At 46.2% G+C, this 15948-nt stretch overlaps 1 protein-coding gene across 6 annotated transcripts in view; it reads left to right on the top strand.

Annotated features, from left to right (window-relative positions):
- The window catches only part of BAG6 (BAG cochaperone 6), a 45232-nt gene extending 33353 nt beyond the window's left edge, over window positions 1-11879 (top strand). For all 6 annotated transcript variants that reach the window (XM_067463306.1, XM_067463305.1, XM_067463309.1 and 3 more), the window contains 8 exons: window positions 1845-1947; window positions 2106-2230; window positions 6770-6916; window positions 8001-8060; window positions 10639-10782; window positions 11067-11174; window positions 11318-11464; window positions 11580-11879. In XM_067463306.1, the coding sequence (XP_067319407.1) occupies window positions 1845-1947; window positions 2106-2230; window positions 6770-6916; window positions 8001-8060; window positions 10639-10782; window positions 11067-11174; window positions 11318-11464; window positions 11580-11678 (933 nt within the window). In that variant the 3' untranslated portion in view covers window positions 11679-11879. The remainder of the gene's footprint in view (window positions 1-1844; window positions 1948-2105; window positions 2231-6769; window positions 6917-8000; window positions 8061-10638; window positions 10783-11066; window positions 11175-11317; window positions 11465-11579) is intronic.
- The last annotated feature ends 4069 nt before the right edge of the window (window positions 11880-15948 follow it).

The following is a 15948-nucleotide window of genomic DNA, read 5'->3' on the forward strand; positions in this document are numbered from 1 at the left end:
CTCAAAGCCTCGAGAGGCGAATACCTCCATCTCCGAAACAGACCGGACCTCCTCTCCATCCAAGAGGGCAGAGTGTATCACCCGGACTTGGCCTCCCTGCGCCTCACAGCGTGGAGAATCCGGATCAAGCCCCTCTCTCGGAGGCGGTGCAGGATATAATCGCGGCGGCCCAGAAGACCACCACTAAGAAGGCCTATGCATACAAATGGTCACGCTTCCGGGAGTACCTCAAGCCTCTGAAAGTTGACCCCTGGGAAGCCCCGACGGGAGTTATTTTGGACTTTCTGGTGTATTTATCCAAAAAAGGACTCTCTCTGTCTTCCATTAAATGCTACCTGGCATCACTGTCATGGTACTGGAGACAGACAGGCCGACCATCGTGCTTCCATGACCCCATGATACGGCTCTTCCTTAAAGGGTACTCCAACTTGCACCCGCCTGTCACACCTCCTTCCCCAGCGTGGAGTCTGGAATTGGTGTTGTCGCAACTCTCCAAACCGCCCTTTGAGCCACTGGCCACATGCGACCTGTCGCATCTCTCATGGAAGACAGCCTTCCTTGTGGCCATTACATCGGCCAGGAGAGTGAGTGAAATCTGTGCTCTAAGAGTGGACGCTCCTTACCTACGATTCCACAAGGAGAAGGTTGTCCTCCGACCAGATGTCGACTTCCTACCAAAGGTTGTGTCTAAGTTTCACCTATCACAGGACATTTCTTTACCGGCCTTCTTCCAAAACCCTTCTTCCCCCCTGGAGATCTCTCTACACTCTTTAGATGTCAGACGAGCGCTAGCGTTCTACACTAGCAGAACTGCTCCTCATAGGAAATCAGTCAAGCTTTTTCTGAAATACCGCCAGGATTCTCTGGGACTTCCTGTCTCCTCCCAGCGCCTAGCTTCGTGGATCGTCTCGACCATCAGACTTGCTTACCTGCTAGCAAAAAAAGAGCCCCCTCAGCAAATTCACGCCCACTCCACGAGGGCGGTGTCAACCTCACAAGCGTTCCTGAGGGGCATTCCAATCGATGACATCTGCAAAGCAGCGACGTGGTCCAATTCTTCAACATTCGCCGCCCACTACAGACTGGATGCGATGGCAAGAAAAGATGCGGCTTTTGGCAGAGCGGTGCTGTTTTCCAGTGTCGCATGACTCCCGCCTCCAAAGGTGGGTAGCTTGCTATTTCACCCATTATGTGCGTTTTTCACAGACTACACGAAGGGGAAATGCAAGTTGCTTACCTGTAACTGCGTTTCCACGAGTGATAGTCTGTGAAATTCGCACATCCCCGCCCGACCTCCCCGCAGTAGTCATGCTTGTTCTATAGCTGCTGATAGCGGCTGCGGAACTGAGCAGGAGTTTCCCGCCTGCGGCATTTATAGTATGGGGAGTTTGGGCGGGGCGTCCGCCAATTAAAAGTTTCTATTTGAAAATTCTAGAAGGTTCCGAACAGCTGCGCATGCGCAGAACAAAACCCATTATGTGCGAATTTCACAGACTATCACTCGTGGAAACGCAGTTACAGGTAAGCAACTTGCATATACACACACACACACACGGGATTCTCAGGAAGGTGGGCTTTACAGCCAGTGCTCCATTTTGTGGCATTATTGTGTTTATGAAGAATCTTGGCATATGGAGTTCTGGTGACACATAGAATGGGCACATTACTAGTTTTGCAGCCTATGTGCGCTCCAGGTAGTCTACTCACTGCAATTCAAGAAGAATACTCCATTCAGTTTGAAATCTTCAGAAACCAGTGGCTCAGAAATAGTTCACAAAATCAAAAACTACCCCAGACAGACAAAATGTGATTCATCATTCCTTTTCCCCCCAATGTCCCTAAAGGCCTCTGTCCGCGTTCGTGATGGCGTCGACATTACCCGCACCAACCTGGAGTTCTTGCAGGAGCAATTCAACCGCATTGCTACACACATCCTCCGCTGCACCGGTAAGACAACCTCAGAGTTAAGGGCAGGGCTTAGTAGAGTGGTCAGGGATCCAAGGAGCAATATGGAGTCATCGTTTTGAGCTGTGCCTCAGGGGTCTTTCGATCAAGCTGTTCCCTTCCTCAAATTCTCTTCCTTGTCTTCTTCCCTTCCTTTTCAGATAACACCTTTGGGTATCGGCTGCTGGAGCTGTGCAACCAGGGCCTGTTTGAGTGTTTGGCTTTGAACCTCTACTGCTTGCGGGGGGAGCAGGGCGCCCTGACAGCCGTCATTAACGACCGCATTGTAAGTGATGGTGCTCTCCATTCCTGGTGTCCACAAGCAGCTTTCTTTGGTTGAGGTTGATACCTTTGGAAGAGAACATTGTGTTCATTTGCATGTGGGGATCTGCAGGCACTTGCACTAGTTCCAAAGGCTGTTGAGAAGGAAAAGCTCCTGAGCTATGATGCCTTTGGAGAGCGACCAAAATGGTCAAAGGCTTAGAAGCCAAAACCTTATGAGGAACGTCAGAGTGAGCTGGGTATGTTTCACGTGGAGAAAAGAAGGCTGAGAGAGGACATGATTGCCATGTTCAAATATGTAAAAGGATGTCACCTTGAGGAGAGGGCGAGCTTGTTTTCTGCTGATCTAGAAACTGTGAAATGGAGCAACAGATTAAATTTACAGAAGAGGTTCCACCTGACCACTAGGGAGAACTTCATGATGGTAAAGAGTTGTTTGATAATGGAACATGCTGGAGTCTCCTCTGGAGGGTTTTAAGCAAAGGATGGGTGGCCATCTGTAGGGGGTGCTTTGATTGTATATTCCTGTTCCCATCATAGGAATGTACCTTATTATTAAACTTTGTTTATACTCCGCCACCATCTCCCCTTGGGGACTCGGGGCGGCTAACATGAGGCCAAGACCAACAATATAGTAAGCAAATAAATAAATAAATAAATAATAAAACTTTATTTAAACCCCGCTACCATCTTCCCCAACGGGGACTCGGGGCGGCTTACATGAGGCCAAGCCTGAACAACAGATTACAATAAAATATGATACAAATTGCAATAAACTAAACAACATAGCATTAAAGTATAAAACATATAAGCATATAAACAATATACACAAAACATAAAGAGAAGAAAAAAAAGCAGTAAACCAAACATAATGACAATGAGCGGGCCACATGTACATAAAATGATTTAAAAACTCAGGGTGAGATAAAGGAGCAGAATTATTTGTAAGGGAGGACTCATAAAATATATACATCAAATAATAAAATAAAATACAAGCAATAAAAACAAACACAACAATAAAAGAACTCAATGGGATAAACATAAAATAAAAATTAAGGATAAGGTATAAAGGGAGTGTGCTGGGCCAAACGCAAGCATAAAAACAAAGGAACATTAGGTGAGAGGGGAAGACTGGAATGATTTATCTGGTGGGAGATAGTTACTGTTGAATGTTTTTATGTTGAATGTTTTTATATTGTGAGATGCTATTTTAAATGGTAAGATGTTGTAAGTTGCTCGGAGCATCTTACAATTTAAGGTGGAGAGCGACTAAGAAATAAAAGTGAAGAAGTGAAGATACAGGAGGGACAAGCTATGGGGTTTAATTGCCCACTAGGAGTAAGGGGAAATGGACCAAAGAGGACAAGTATATGCTGGGACGTCATGGTATAGGGATTGTTATTCATTCATCAAAAGCAAGGCGGAACAGTCAGGTTTTTAAGCCTTTTCTGTGCTCATGTGTGTTAGGCTAGTGCACGGATTTGTTTTCAAAATTGGTCTTCGGCTGGTCTGGCAGGTTCGGACGCCCGTAATGCCATGGGCTCCGCTGCCATTTTTCCTTCTTCTGCAACAGAACTGAAAAACAGTTGCTTTTGGTGCATTGCTGTAGGTTTTTTCCTACAACAACGCAGTTTGGTGCATTGTTGTAGGTTTTTGGTGCTACAACAACGTAGGTTGCTTTTGGTTTCTCTTGGCTACACATGGAATGCGGGAAGGGAGGCAGCCGCTAGAAGGGAAAGGATCCCAGGAGGGTGCTATCTTAAGCCCTTGTCATAAACCCAAGTTTCCTGGATTTATGGTAAGAGAGGATGCTATCTTAACCCTGGTGCTTTTAATCCAGTTCTTAATTAAGGATTTAAGGACAAATGATGTCTAAAATGACAAGAAGGGGGAATCTGGGATATTCCCCCTATTGTCACCAATGGGCTGGATCAAAAACAAATATTTCGGCTTCTCAGGTCGAAAACAGATTTCTTCTGTCCTCCCGTATTTGGGTGGCTCCCAAATAACGGATTGGGTCCCCCACTGAAATCATGGACACCAAAATGGATTGTGTTTTACCCAAATCGCACAACTCTAGTGTGTATGGTTATATGAGGCTTCATATTTACTCATGACCCTATGTATTTCATAGGGTTTTCTTAGGCCAGGAATGCTTAGTGAATGTATTTTATTGCTTTCAAACTCAGGAGTAATGCTCAAGGCTTTCACAGTGCCAAGCTGATTGGCACCGTGATCTTTGGAGATTTATTATCAGGGTTACAATTTGATTCTTTCAGATATGATCCCACTTCTACAACTATGCAGCAGTGAAACAAATGGCTTAACAGTGTTCTGTATTAGTGTGATGAGAAAGTGGGTCGAAATGCACAAAATAACCAGTCCCAAAAGTGCTTTTAGGTTTGTTCCTCTTGCTTCTTTCCTCTTGTGAGTTAAGTGAGGCATGACTGAGAACAATTTGCGTGGCATCTCTCCCATTTGTTATTTCATGGGTGGCTGGACAGTTGAACCCAGGTCTTCCTTGCCTACCCTCTACTTACATAAGTCTGGTTCTCAGAGCTTAATGCATATTTATAAAAATCCCAGAAATAACCTCAGCAAAGCCAGACAGCTTCTCAGTAGATCTGCCAACAATTCTCAAGAATGGCAACATGGAAAAGACCTTGTTTTGGGTGACTTGATATGTGTGGTAGTGGGAGATAGCGCTGCTTTTGAGTATAGTAAACTCTCGGTTAACTGGCACCCATGAGGATTGGTGCATAAATGTAGTTTCTGATTGCTTGAGAGTTACTATTAAAATAGGCTTAATACTATGCCTCGTATTATATTGTATCAATAATAATAATAATAATAATAATAATAATAATAATAACAACAACAACAACGATCTGTCAACTGCAAAAGGTCACCTTACTTGGATCTGCTCGCATCACTTGAAAATACATCACAGAGTCCTAGATGTTTGGGAAGTGTTCGACTTGTGATTATGTGATACAAAATCCAGCATATATATCTTGTTTGCTGTGACATACTGTGTTTTGTGTCAGTAAAATAATGATAATAATATCAGGACCTCAGAATTGAACTGCAAAGCTCTGGCATAAACCAGTACAGGTGGTCCCAGTGGTCACTGGCACACTGGGTGCCGTGCCAAAAGATCTCAGCCGGCATTTGGAAACAATAAACATTGACAAAATCAGGATCTGTCAACTGCAAAAGACCACCTTACTTGGATCTGTGCACATCGTTTGAAAATACATCACATAGTCCTAAACACTTGAGAAGTGTTTGACTTATGATTTTTGATTTAAAAAATCCAGCTTATGTATCTGGTTTGCTGTATCATAGTGTGTTTTTGTGTCAGTAAAATAATAATGACGCTTGAAGCTCAGGTGTCGACAGTGGCTGGGAGGGCCTTCTCACATTTAAAACTTGTGCACCAGCTGTGACCATATCTTGAACAGCCTGACTTGGCCACTGTGGCCTATGCCTTAGTGACATCTAGAATGGACTACTGTAGTGCACTTATGTGGGGCTGCATTTGAAGATGGCCCGGAAATTGAAATTAGTTCGAAGATCAGCAGCCAAATTAGTAATGGGCTAATTATAGGGAGCTGACAAGTTCCTGGACTCAATTCAAAATGCAGGTTATCACCTATAAAGCCCTATGAGGTTCAGGTCCAACTATCTTCGAGACCATATCTTCTGCTGGGTTGGCAGGAGCTGGGGCTCACAGCAGGAGCTCACTCTGTCCCATGGATTCAAACTGCTAACCTTCAGGTCAACAAGTTCAGCAACTCAACGGTTTAACTCACTGTGCCACCACAGCCCCTAAACTCTGTATTGACCTGCTGTGGATACTGATTAAAGACCAATAAAGACATCATATAATTTTACTGTGTTATAAAAGCAGCTTTGTGAATGTAGAAGTACTTTTAATTAAATGGCAGGTAATAAACTTTTCTGCTTACTGAACTCCATTGACATATTTTAAAAATAATATTAATAATAAACTATTTTAATCATAATGATAATAATATTTTTTTACCCTCCTCTCCTCGACGCAGGGCACAACATAATTGAAACACATCATTATAAAATATTATGTAAAATATATTCATATGAAATACATATAGTAAAATACACAGAACAAAATATAGTAAACACAGGACATGCATTTTTAACTTTAAAGAATACACACACGCACACACACTTAAAAGTCTTACAGGAGGGGTATGGAGTTCACTGGGAGGCTGTCTCAGGATCATCAGGATCTGTTTTTTTATTTCAAGTATTATTCCTTCGGGGGGAGGGGTTGCCATTGCTTGAGAGTTCTGGTTTACTGAGAGCCTACTGCATTTTGAAAAGGAACACCTAGCTGGAGAGGGAAGTTAGTTTTGGGAAGACGGCTTTAGGGTTGTTTTGTTTTGGGTTTTTTTTTTGTTTTGTTTTTTTGCAAAAATTGCTGGAACACCTTCTTGGTGCCTTGACAGCTCTTGTTCCTTCTCTTTTTCTTTCTTTCATTCTCCCCTCCTGGCACCAGAGGCGGATGTCGGCAGACATGAACCCCTCCTTGGTGAGCTGGCTCACCACCATGATGAGCATGCGCCTGCAGGTCATTCTGGAGCACATGCCAGTCACGGAAGAGCAGGTCCTTCAGTACGTCCGCAGGGTGGGCGATCCCCCGCAGGTAAGGCTTCTTCCATCTGATAAATGAAAAGCATGATCCTAGGGCTGCAATCTCCAAGAATGTAGTGACTGGCAGGGATAGTCTCTGTGATGCTCTCCATTGCAGAATGGGTTGAGAATATAGAGGGGTCAAACATGTGGCCCACCAAATGTTTGGGCCTCCAACTCCCAGAAGCCCTAGCCAGCTTGTCCAATGGCCAGGAACTCTGAGAGCTGAAGTCCAAAACACAAGGAGGGGTACAAGTTGGACATCACCGGGTCTAGGAAGTTAGAACTCACATGTCCCATTGTATGTTCTCCTACTCAACATAGTTTATCTCAGCATGGCTAACCAGAAGGTCATTGCATCAGTCGTATGCCTGGGATATTGTGCGCATATGATCTAAAACAGCAGTTCCCAAACTTTGGTCTTCCAGGTGTCTTGGACTTCAGGTCTCAGAATCTCTGACCCCATGCTAAAGCATTTGAGACTCCTAGGAGTAGAGTCCTAGTTACTATCTGGAGGACCAGATACTAAAGTTAATATCTGGAGGACCAGAGTTTGGGAATCACTGTTCTAAAAAAGCCATGGGCAAACTTTGGCCCTCCAGGTGTTTTGGACTTCAACTCCTACAATTCCTAACAGCCGGTAGGCTGTTAAGAATTGTGGGAGTTGAAGTCCAAAACACCTGGGGGGCCAAAGTTTGCCCATACCTGGTCTAAAATTTGCACATATAGTTATGCTTGGGACATTGTGCACATGTAGTCTCAAAACAAGAGATTGGAAATCAAAGCAATGGCAAATTTAAACCACCAAATGTCCAAGAAAGACTGGTTGAGCAGTTACAATAGCTATATGTAACAAATAAAATTAGATTAATGTAGAAGTAATAGAATTGACAATGTTGTATTTTATAATGCAGTGTAAGTAAAGGGAAGGTTGGGGGGGGGGGGTTATAGATCTGGGAGTAGAAGATGTGATAAAAGAGAGAGATTGGAAGTGAGTAAGGTGGCTTCTCAACTACTCTGCATGTGAGATGTTGGCTCATTTTGGAAGTACGGTACAGAATGTGATGCATCCCTATCTCCCACTTCTGTTATCTCAGCCTGCTCCAGAAGAGCCTATGGATCTCCAGACTGTGGAACAGGCTCCGGAAACTTTGCAGGTATGGAGTGAGAGAAAGACCTGGCAAGACCTGTCAGCAGATGTTCACCAGCACTTTCTATATATCCATATTAGTTGTAGTCTCCAAAGAAGGCTGAGGGGAGACGTGATGTTTATATTTTTGAAAAAAAATGTCACATTGAGAAGGAGGAATAGAATCATAGAATCATAGAGTTGGAAGAGACGTTGTGGGCCATCCAGTCCAACCCCCTGCCAAGCTTGTTCTCTGCGGCTCTGGAGACTAGGACACAACAGAGCAGTGGATTCAAACTGCAGGAAAAAAGATTTCACCCTAAACACGAGGAGAAACTCCCTGATGTTAAGAGCTGTTTGGCAGTGGAACAGGCTGCTATAATAATAATAATAATAATAATAATAATAATAATAATAATAATAATAATAGGGTTGTTGTAGGTTTTTTCGGGCTATATCGCCATGTTCTAGAGGCATTCTCTCCTGATGTTTTGCCTGCATCTCTGGCAAGCATCCTCAGGGGTAGTGAGGTGAGGATGCTTGCCAGAGACGCAGGCGAAAATACCTCTAGAACATGGCCATATAGCCCGAAAAAACCTACAACAACCCAGTGATTCTGGCCATGAAAGCCTTTGACAATACAATAATAATAATAGGTTGCTGTGAGTTTTCCAGGCTGTGTGGCCATGTTCCACAATCATTCTCTCCTGACATTTCGCCCACATCTGTGGCAGGCAACCTCAGAGGTTGTGAGGTTTGTTGGAAACTAGACAAGTGGAGTTTATATATCTGTGGAATGTCCAGGGTGGGAGAAAGAACTCTTATATATTTGAGGCAGGTATGAATGCTGCGATTGATCACCTTGATTAGCAGCTTTGCAGCTTCAAGGCTTGGCTGCTTCCTGCCTGGGGGAGTTCTTTGTTGGGAGGTGATTAGCTGGCCCTGATTGTTTCTCGTCTGGAATTCCCCTATATAATAATAATAATAATAATAATAATAATAATAATAATAATTCTGCCCTGTCTCTCCGAGGGGACTGCTGCTGCCTTAGAATGTGGCAGAGTCTCCTTCCCTATAAGTTTTCAAGTAGAGGCTGAGTGGCCATCTGTCAGGTGTGATTGTACATTCCAACCTGGCAGAATGAAGTTGGGTAGCCTTTGTGTCTTCCAGTGCATGATAACTGGTGAGAAGACTGTGCAAAGATTGCACTGTGCTAACAAAAGCATATGAAAAATCAAGTTGCTGCCTTTCACTGTCTCTAGTTTGCCTAGGCCAACCCCCTGTTTAAGGAGCTCCATTAGCTGCCGTTTATTTTCCGGTCCCAATTCAAGGTTCAGGTTCATACCTACAAAGCCCTGAACGGTTTGGGACCTGCCTACTTGTGTGACCGCATTTCCGTCTACAAACCTACATGATCTCTTTGATCTTCCGGAAAGGTCCTTCTCTCGCTCCCGCCCCCATCGCAAGTGCGATTTGTGGGGACGAGGGAGAGGGCCTTCTCTGTGGTGGCCCCTTGGCTCTGGAATTTGCTCCTCAGAGATATTAGGCAAGCTCCCACCCTGGTAGTCTTTAGGAAGAGCCTGAAAACCTGGCTGTTCCTGTGTGCCTTCGATGATTGAATGTACAATAATCCCTGACCAAACCCTGCATAAAATGCCCTCAGAAGCATGTTATTTTCCCTGTTAGTGCAATTAAACCCTACCTTATCCCCCGGATCCCCTGTCCTGATACATTACATTACCCTCTCACCCAGTGTTTTAAATTTTAATCTTTGCAATTAGCCCTGCCCACTGTGATCAGTTTTCTGTGTTTTAATGTTCTGATTTTATATTGTTGCTCTGTTTATTTATATTGGTTTTTGTATTTTATTTTCTATTTTCTTATTTTTTGTTGTGTTCTTGTGTTATATTGTTTTATTGTATTGCTGGGCTTGGCCTTCATGTAAGCCGCCCCAAGTCCCCTTGGGGAGATGGTGGCGGGGTATAAATAAAGATGATGATGATTATTATTAGGCCAGTGTTCTTCTCTTGTGGGGAGTTGGGTTCAGAGTCTTTCCTATCCCTCAGGGAAGGCCCTGGCTCTTTACTCAAGTCTAATACTCACTTTTTTTGGGACATATTATATCACTTAAATCGAGGTGTGCATTCGATTCCATGGCATATTAGAATTGTGCACCTAAACCCCTTTGTGCTTTTGGGCAAGAGATCTCAGCTGGGGACAGAAGAGGGAGAGGCAGCAGTGGCCATGAAAAGGCTGATGGGAAAGTCAGATAGAAGGGTGTAGCTGCCCACCAGCCTTATCAGATCCACAATTAGTTTCCTGACAGAGGGGCAAGGCTTCCGACCAACTTTTTCTCAGCATCGCATTATATTCGGTAGCAGATCCTTTTTCTGTAATGCACATCATCAAAACCGAGGTGCACATTACATTCAGTGTTAACGTTATACTCAAGTAAGGTAAAGGTTTTCTCCTGACATTAAGTCCAGTTGTGTCCAACTCTGAGAGTTGGTGCTCATCTCCATTTCTAAGTCGAAGAGTCAGCTCCAAGGTATTTTTTGTATGTCAAAGTGATGATGCCGCTGCTCTCTTCTCTGTCCTTGTTGTAGTGTGACAGCGTGGCTTCCCCAGCCCCGGCCACGACGGCAGAAGAGGCCATGCCCCAGCAGCACAGGGAGCCAGAGCACGAGGAGCCCCAACAGGCAGAGCCCCCCACCCCAGAGGCAGAGCCCTGGGCTGCTGCTGTGCCCCCCGTGAGTGCCTTGGGATGGGCAGCGGGTAGAGGAATGGTGGTCATGGGAGGGAGAACACCTCGGGCCTGTGGGGCAGGAGTGGGCAAACTTTGGCCCTCCAGGTGTTTTGGACTTCAACTCCCACCATTCCTAACAGCCTACCGGCTGTTAGGAATGGTGGGAGTTGAAGTCCAAAACACCTGGAGGGCCAAAGTTTGCTCATGCCTGCTGTGGGGCATGTGTGTGCCGTGTGGTCTTGCTAACGGGTCTCCGCATGCCTTTGCTCATCCCTTCTCCGCTGCAAGGAGTGGGTGCCCATCATCCGGGAGGACATCCAGACCCAGCGCAAGCTCAAGCAGCAGCCTCCCCTCAGCGACGCCTACCTGAGCGGCATGCCAGCCAAGCGGCGCAAGGTGAGAAAACTTCCAAGCCCTGACCTCACTCCCTGGTGGAGAACAAGTTTCACTTTTGGAGGATAATGTGTGGGCTCATGGAGTCTCATGAGCCCCAGAATCCCTCTCACTTGCCCATTCTGCTCTCTGCCTTTGCTTTCTAGACGATGCAGGGTGATGGGCCCCAGCTGCTTCTGTCTGAGGCAGTGAACAAAGCAGCCAAAGCGGCCGGAGTGAAACCCCTGACCAGCACAGAGAGCCTGAGCCGAGACCTGGCCGAACCGTCCCTGCAGGAAGGCTACCGACAGCAGGTGAGGGCACCGGCCCCATTTCTCCTTTCTTTTTTACTCCACAAATACCCATCTCTTTCAGTGCTTAGAGGTAGCCAGACTCTAAGCCATCTGTTTCTTTCCTTTCTTTTCACAGCTGAAATCCGATCTGCAGAAGCGACTACAAGCCGATCCCAGTTTCACTCCCCAGCGGTTCCCCAATGCCCAGCAGGTCTTTGTGGCTGAGGACCCATGACGGCTGCTGCCCCATAAGCCCTCCTGGATGGGGGGCACGCTTCTGGGGCTTGCCTCCCGAGCACCACCACACAGGCAGCCACTCCCTTCTCAGGCCAAATATTTAAGTTCCTTCCCATGTATTCCCCCCCTCCCCAGTCGCTGGGCCCTCTCTGGGCTCAAGTTGCTGCTGAATTCAATAAATAAAAGCCACTTGACCAGGGGTGGTTGTTGGTTTTTGTTAAGGTGGGGATTTCAAGAATGCGTGTTTGAGGGGTTGTTGAAGGCTTTCATTTATTTATTTGCAGCATTATATTCTGTCCTTCTCACCCTGAAGGGGACTCAGGGTGGATCACAGAACACATGCACAGCAAACATTCAGTGCCATTAAACAGACAAGACAGGCAACATATAAAGGTATATTTGATGGCATTGAATTGTTGCCAACACTGTGAACCACCCCGAGTCCCTTTCAGGGTTGAGAAGGGTGGTATACAAATACAGCAAACAAACAAACAAATTGGCATTTCCCCCAACTTCAGCATCTTGGAGGTTGTGCTCGATTCCAGCCACAGGGGGCGCTGTCGCTCTATCCTCTACGACAGTGGTTCTCAACCTGGGGTCCCCAGATGTTTTTGGCCTACAACTCCCAGAAATCCCAGCTAGTTTACCAGCTGTTAGGATTTCTGGGAGTTGTAGGCCAAAAACATCTGGGGACCCCAGGTTGAGAACCACTGCTCTACGACGAAGAGCCTTGATCACAGACTGCCTTTGATTGCCAGCATTTCCTTATATTTCTTTTATGGGGCCGTAAAATATCTCCCTGCTTAAGTGGTGCCTAATTTCTCTACTCACAGCAGTTTCTGAACTGCTTAGGTGGACAGTAAGCTAGGCTGAAGGTCGGGTACTTACTTTGGCCCAGGCTTCAAACTGCCAACCTTTCAATTGGTAAGATCTATTGCTGCTGATTAACCAGCTGTGCTAAAGCCTGGTCAGAATTACTGGGTTGCTGTGAGTTTTCTGGGATGTATGGCCATGTTCCAGAAGCATTCTCTCCTGATATTTTGCTCAATCTATGGCAGGCATCCTCAGGCTAATGGATGCCTGCCATAGATGTGGACGAAACGTCCAGAGAGAATGCTTCTGGAACATGGCTATATATCCCGGAAAACTCACAGCAATCCAATGCTTGTTTGATTATAGTGCTCCTCCTTGGTACATCGTATAAGTCACCAGAAGTGACTTGCTCCTGACACGACAAAAAAAATTTGGTTGTTGGAAAAGTGAACTAAGGATTAATCTATATTAAAGTGGAAAATATGTACCTACATAGCTCTGTTCCACAAAGGCTGCTGTATGCAATGATGGATCTGGATCCAACTTCATGAATATTGACAGGGTTTCAACTTTCAAGCAGGCTGGAATTATGGGAGCTGAAGTGCAATAAAACACCTGGAAGACTACAGGTTGGGAACCACTGCTTTGCAAATACCATTGCTAATGATGGAAGTGTCAGATGTAGCCACAGGAGGGCAGCATATAGAGAGAAAATCTACTTCAGAGGGAGAAATGACAGGACTAGAGCAATGGTTCTCAACCTGCGAGTCCCCAGGTGTTTTGGCCTACAACTCCCAGAAATCCCAGCCAGTTTACCAGCTGTTAAGATTTCTGGGAGTTGAAGGCCGAAACATCTGGGGACCCTAGGTTGAGAACCACTGGACTAGAGCTATGGGACAACAGCTATGGGACTTCTTTAATATGAAAACCTCATGTCTGGGGACCGCAACTGAAGAGAGATTTTGACAAGCTGGAATGTGTCAAGAGAAGGGCGACTAAAATGATCAAGGGTCTGGAGAACAAGCCCTATGAGGAATGGCTTAAAGAGCTGGGCATGTTTAGCCTGGAGAAGGCTGAGAGATAGAGGTTACTTACCTGTAACCGTATTTCTTCGAGTGTCCATCTGCGAAATTCACACCTATGGGTTTTCCTTTGCGCATGCGCAGAAATCCGGAACATTCTAAAGTTTAATGAAATTAAAAATGATTATTTGTGAGGCTCCGCCCCTCTCCCCGCCCCCTCGGTATATATGCCGCTGCATGCGGCTGAGGAGTAGTTCCCCAGCGCTAATCGCAGCTAGGTCTACAGGCATGACAGAGGGGAGGAAGGGCGGGTTGTGTGAATTTCGCAGATGGACACTCGAAGAAATACGGTTACAGGTAAGCAACCTCTATTTATTCTTCATGTCCTCTGCGAAATCCACACCTATGGGTGAATAGCAAGCTACTGACCTGGAGGTGGGTCATGCCACGCAGGAAAAAAGGACAGCTCTGCCAAAAGCAGCGTCTTTCTTCGCCTGAATGTCCAACTTGTAGTGGGAGGCAAACGTGGATGGTGTAGACCACGTAGCTGCCCTGCAGATTTGATCCAGAGGGACTCCTCGAAGAAAGGCTTGAGATGTGGACACCGAGCGAGTCGAGTGTGCCACGATGTGAGAAGGAGGTTCCTTCTTTGCCAATTGGTAGGCTAGCCGGATCGTTGAAACAATCCAGGAGGCCAGTGCCTGTGAGGATACAGGATGGCCCAACATGTCTTTTCTGTATTTCAAAAATAGTTTAGGAGACTTCCTATAGGAGGAGGTCCTATGCAGGTAAAAGGAAAGAGCCCTCTTAACATCAAGGGAATGTAACGCTACCTCCAACGGGGAGGATGGGTTGGGGAAAAAGGCCGGCAGGATAATATCCTGTGACATATGAAAATAAGAAACAATTTTGGGTAAAAACGTGACGTCAGTCCGAAGGACTACCTTGTCCTCGTGGAACCTGATATAAGGAGGGTCGGAGCGGAGGGCCGTCAATTCACTCGACCGTCTGGCCGACGTGATGGCCACAAGGAATGCTGTCTTCCAAGACAAATGGGAAATGTCACTAGAGGCCATAGGTTCAAAGGGAGGTTTTGATAACTGGGATAATACTAGCTCTAGGCTCCATTGAGGGGAAGGGAGGGAAGTAGGAGGGTGGACATTTTTGTAGCCCTTGAGAAACAATTGAATCAGGTGGTCTTGAAAAAGGGACGGCAAGCCGGATTTTTTACGATAGGAAGAGATTGCTGCTATGTAGCATTTGACTGAGGAAAGGGAGAAGTTTTTGTTGGAAAGGTGCATTAGGAAGTCTAGTACCACAGGAATTGGTGCTGATAAGGGAGTGAATCCCACTGCTTGTGTAAACTTCCCAAATGATGACCATTTATAATGATATGACTTCTTAGTGGTTGGTTTATGGGCGGCCAATAGCATTCGTGATACTTCCTCAGAGAGGTTCATTGTGGCCTGATCCTCCACGCCGTGAGGGAGAGGGAGTGGAGATCTGGATGGAGGACTAGTCCATTCTCCACTGAGAGAAGGTCTGGGGTCGGGTCGAGGCGGAGGAATTCTTTGTTGGAGATCTGGAGCAGGGGAGCAAACCAGTGTTGGCGTGGCCACCAGGGGGTGACCAGGATGCAGTCTGCGTTGTCCTGAATTATTTTGGCTATGACGGGGGATAGGAGAGGAAGTGGTGGGAAGAGGTAGAGTAGGCCTGGGGACCACTGGAACAGGAAGGCGTCCCCGAGACAACCTGGGGATGCGTGAGGGTGGAGCCTTGCGCAGTAGAGAGGGCAATGAGTGTTCACGGGGGATGCGAACAGGTCTATCCTGGGGATGCCCCACTTGCGGGTGAGAGTCTTGAAGTGTGTGTGATGTAGTTGCCACTCATGATTGTTCTTTGAGGATCTGCTTAGAGAGTCCGCTAGTGTGTTGTCCTGGCCTGGTAGGTGGATAGCAGTGAGAAGGACATTCCTCCGAATGCACCATTCCCAAATCCGTGTTGATATGGCTAATAGTGTCTGAGAGCGGGTTCCCCCTTGCTTGTTGATATAATATTTGACAGCGGTGTTGTCTGTTACAATTTGGACTTTGCGGTTCGAGATGATGCGGACAAAGGCTCTGAGGGCCTTTTCTACTGCCATCATCTCGAGCGCGTTGATGTGGAATTGGCGGTCTTGGGGAGACCAATGGCCGCTCACTTTGAACCCTTTGAGGTGTGCTCCCCAACCTGAGTTGGAGGCATCGGTCGTGAGGGACATGGAGGGATGGGGTTGGATGAAGGACATCCCTGATTGAACATTGTACTGCTTTGTCCACCATGAGAGGGAGTGAAGGACGGGGTGTGGCGGATATAGAATGCGAGATTGAGGTTCCCGGAGGGGGTCGAAGGACTTGATGAACCAGCTTTGTAGCGGCCTCATCTTTAGACGGG

The sequence above is a fragment of the Anolis sagrei genome, chromosome 2 (genome assembly GCF_037176765.1).
Source record: "Anolis sagrei isolate rAnoSag1 chromosome 2, rAnoSag1.mat, whole genome shotgun sequence".
NCBI classification, from domain to species: domain Eukaryota; kingdom Metazoa; phylum Chordata; class Lepidosauria; order Squamata; family Dactyloidae; genus Anolis; species Anolis sagrei.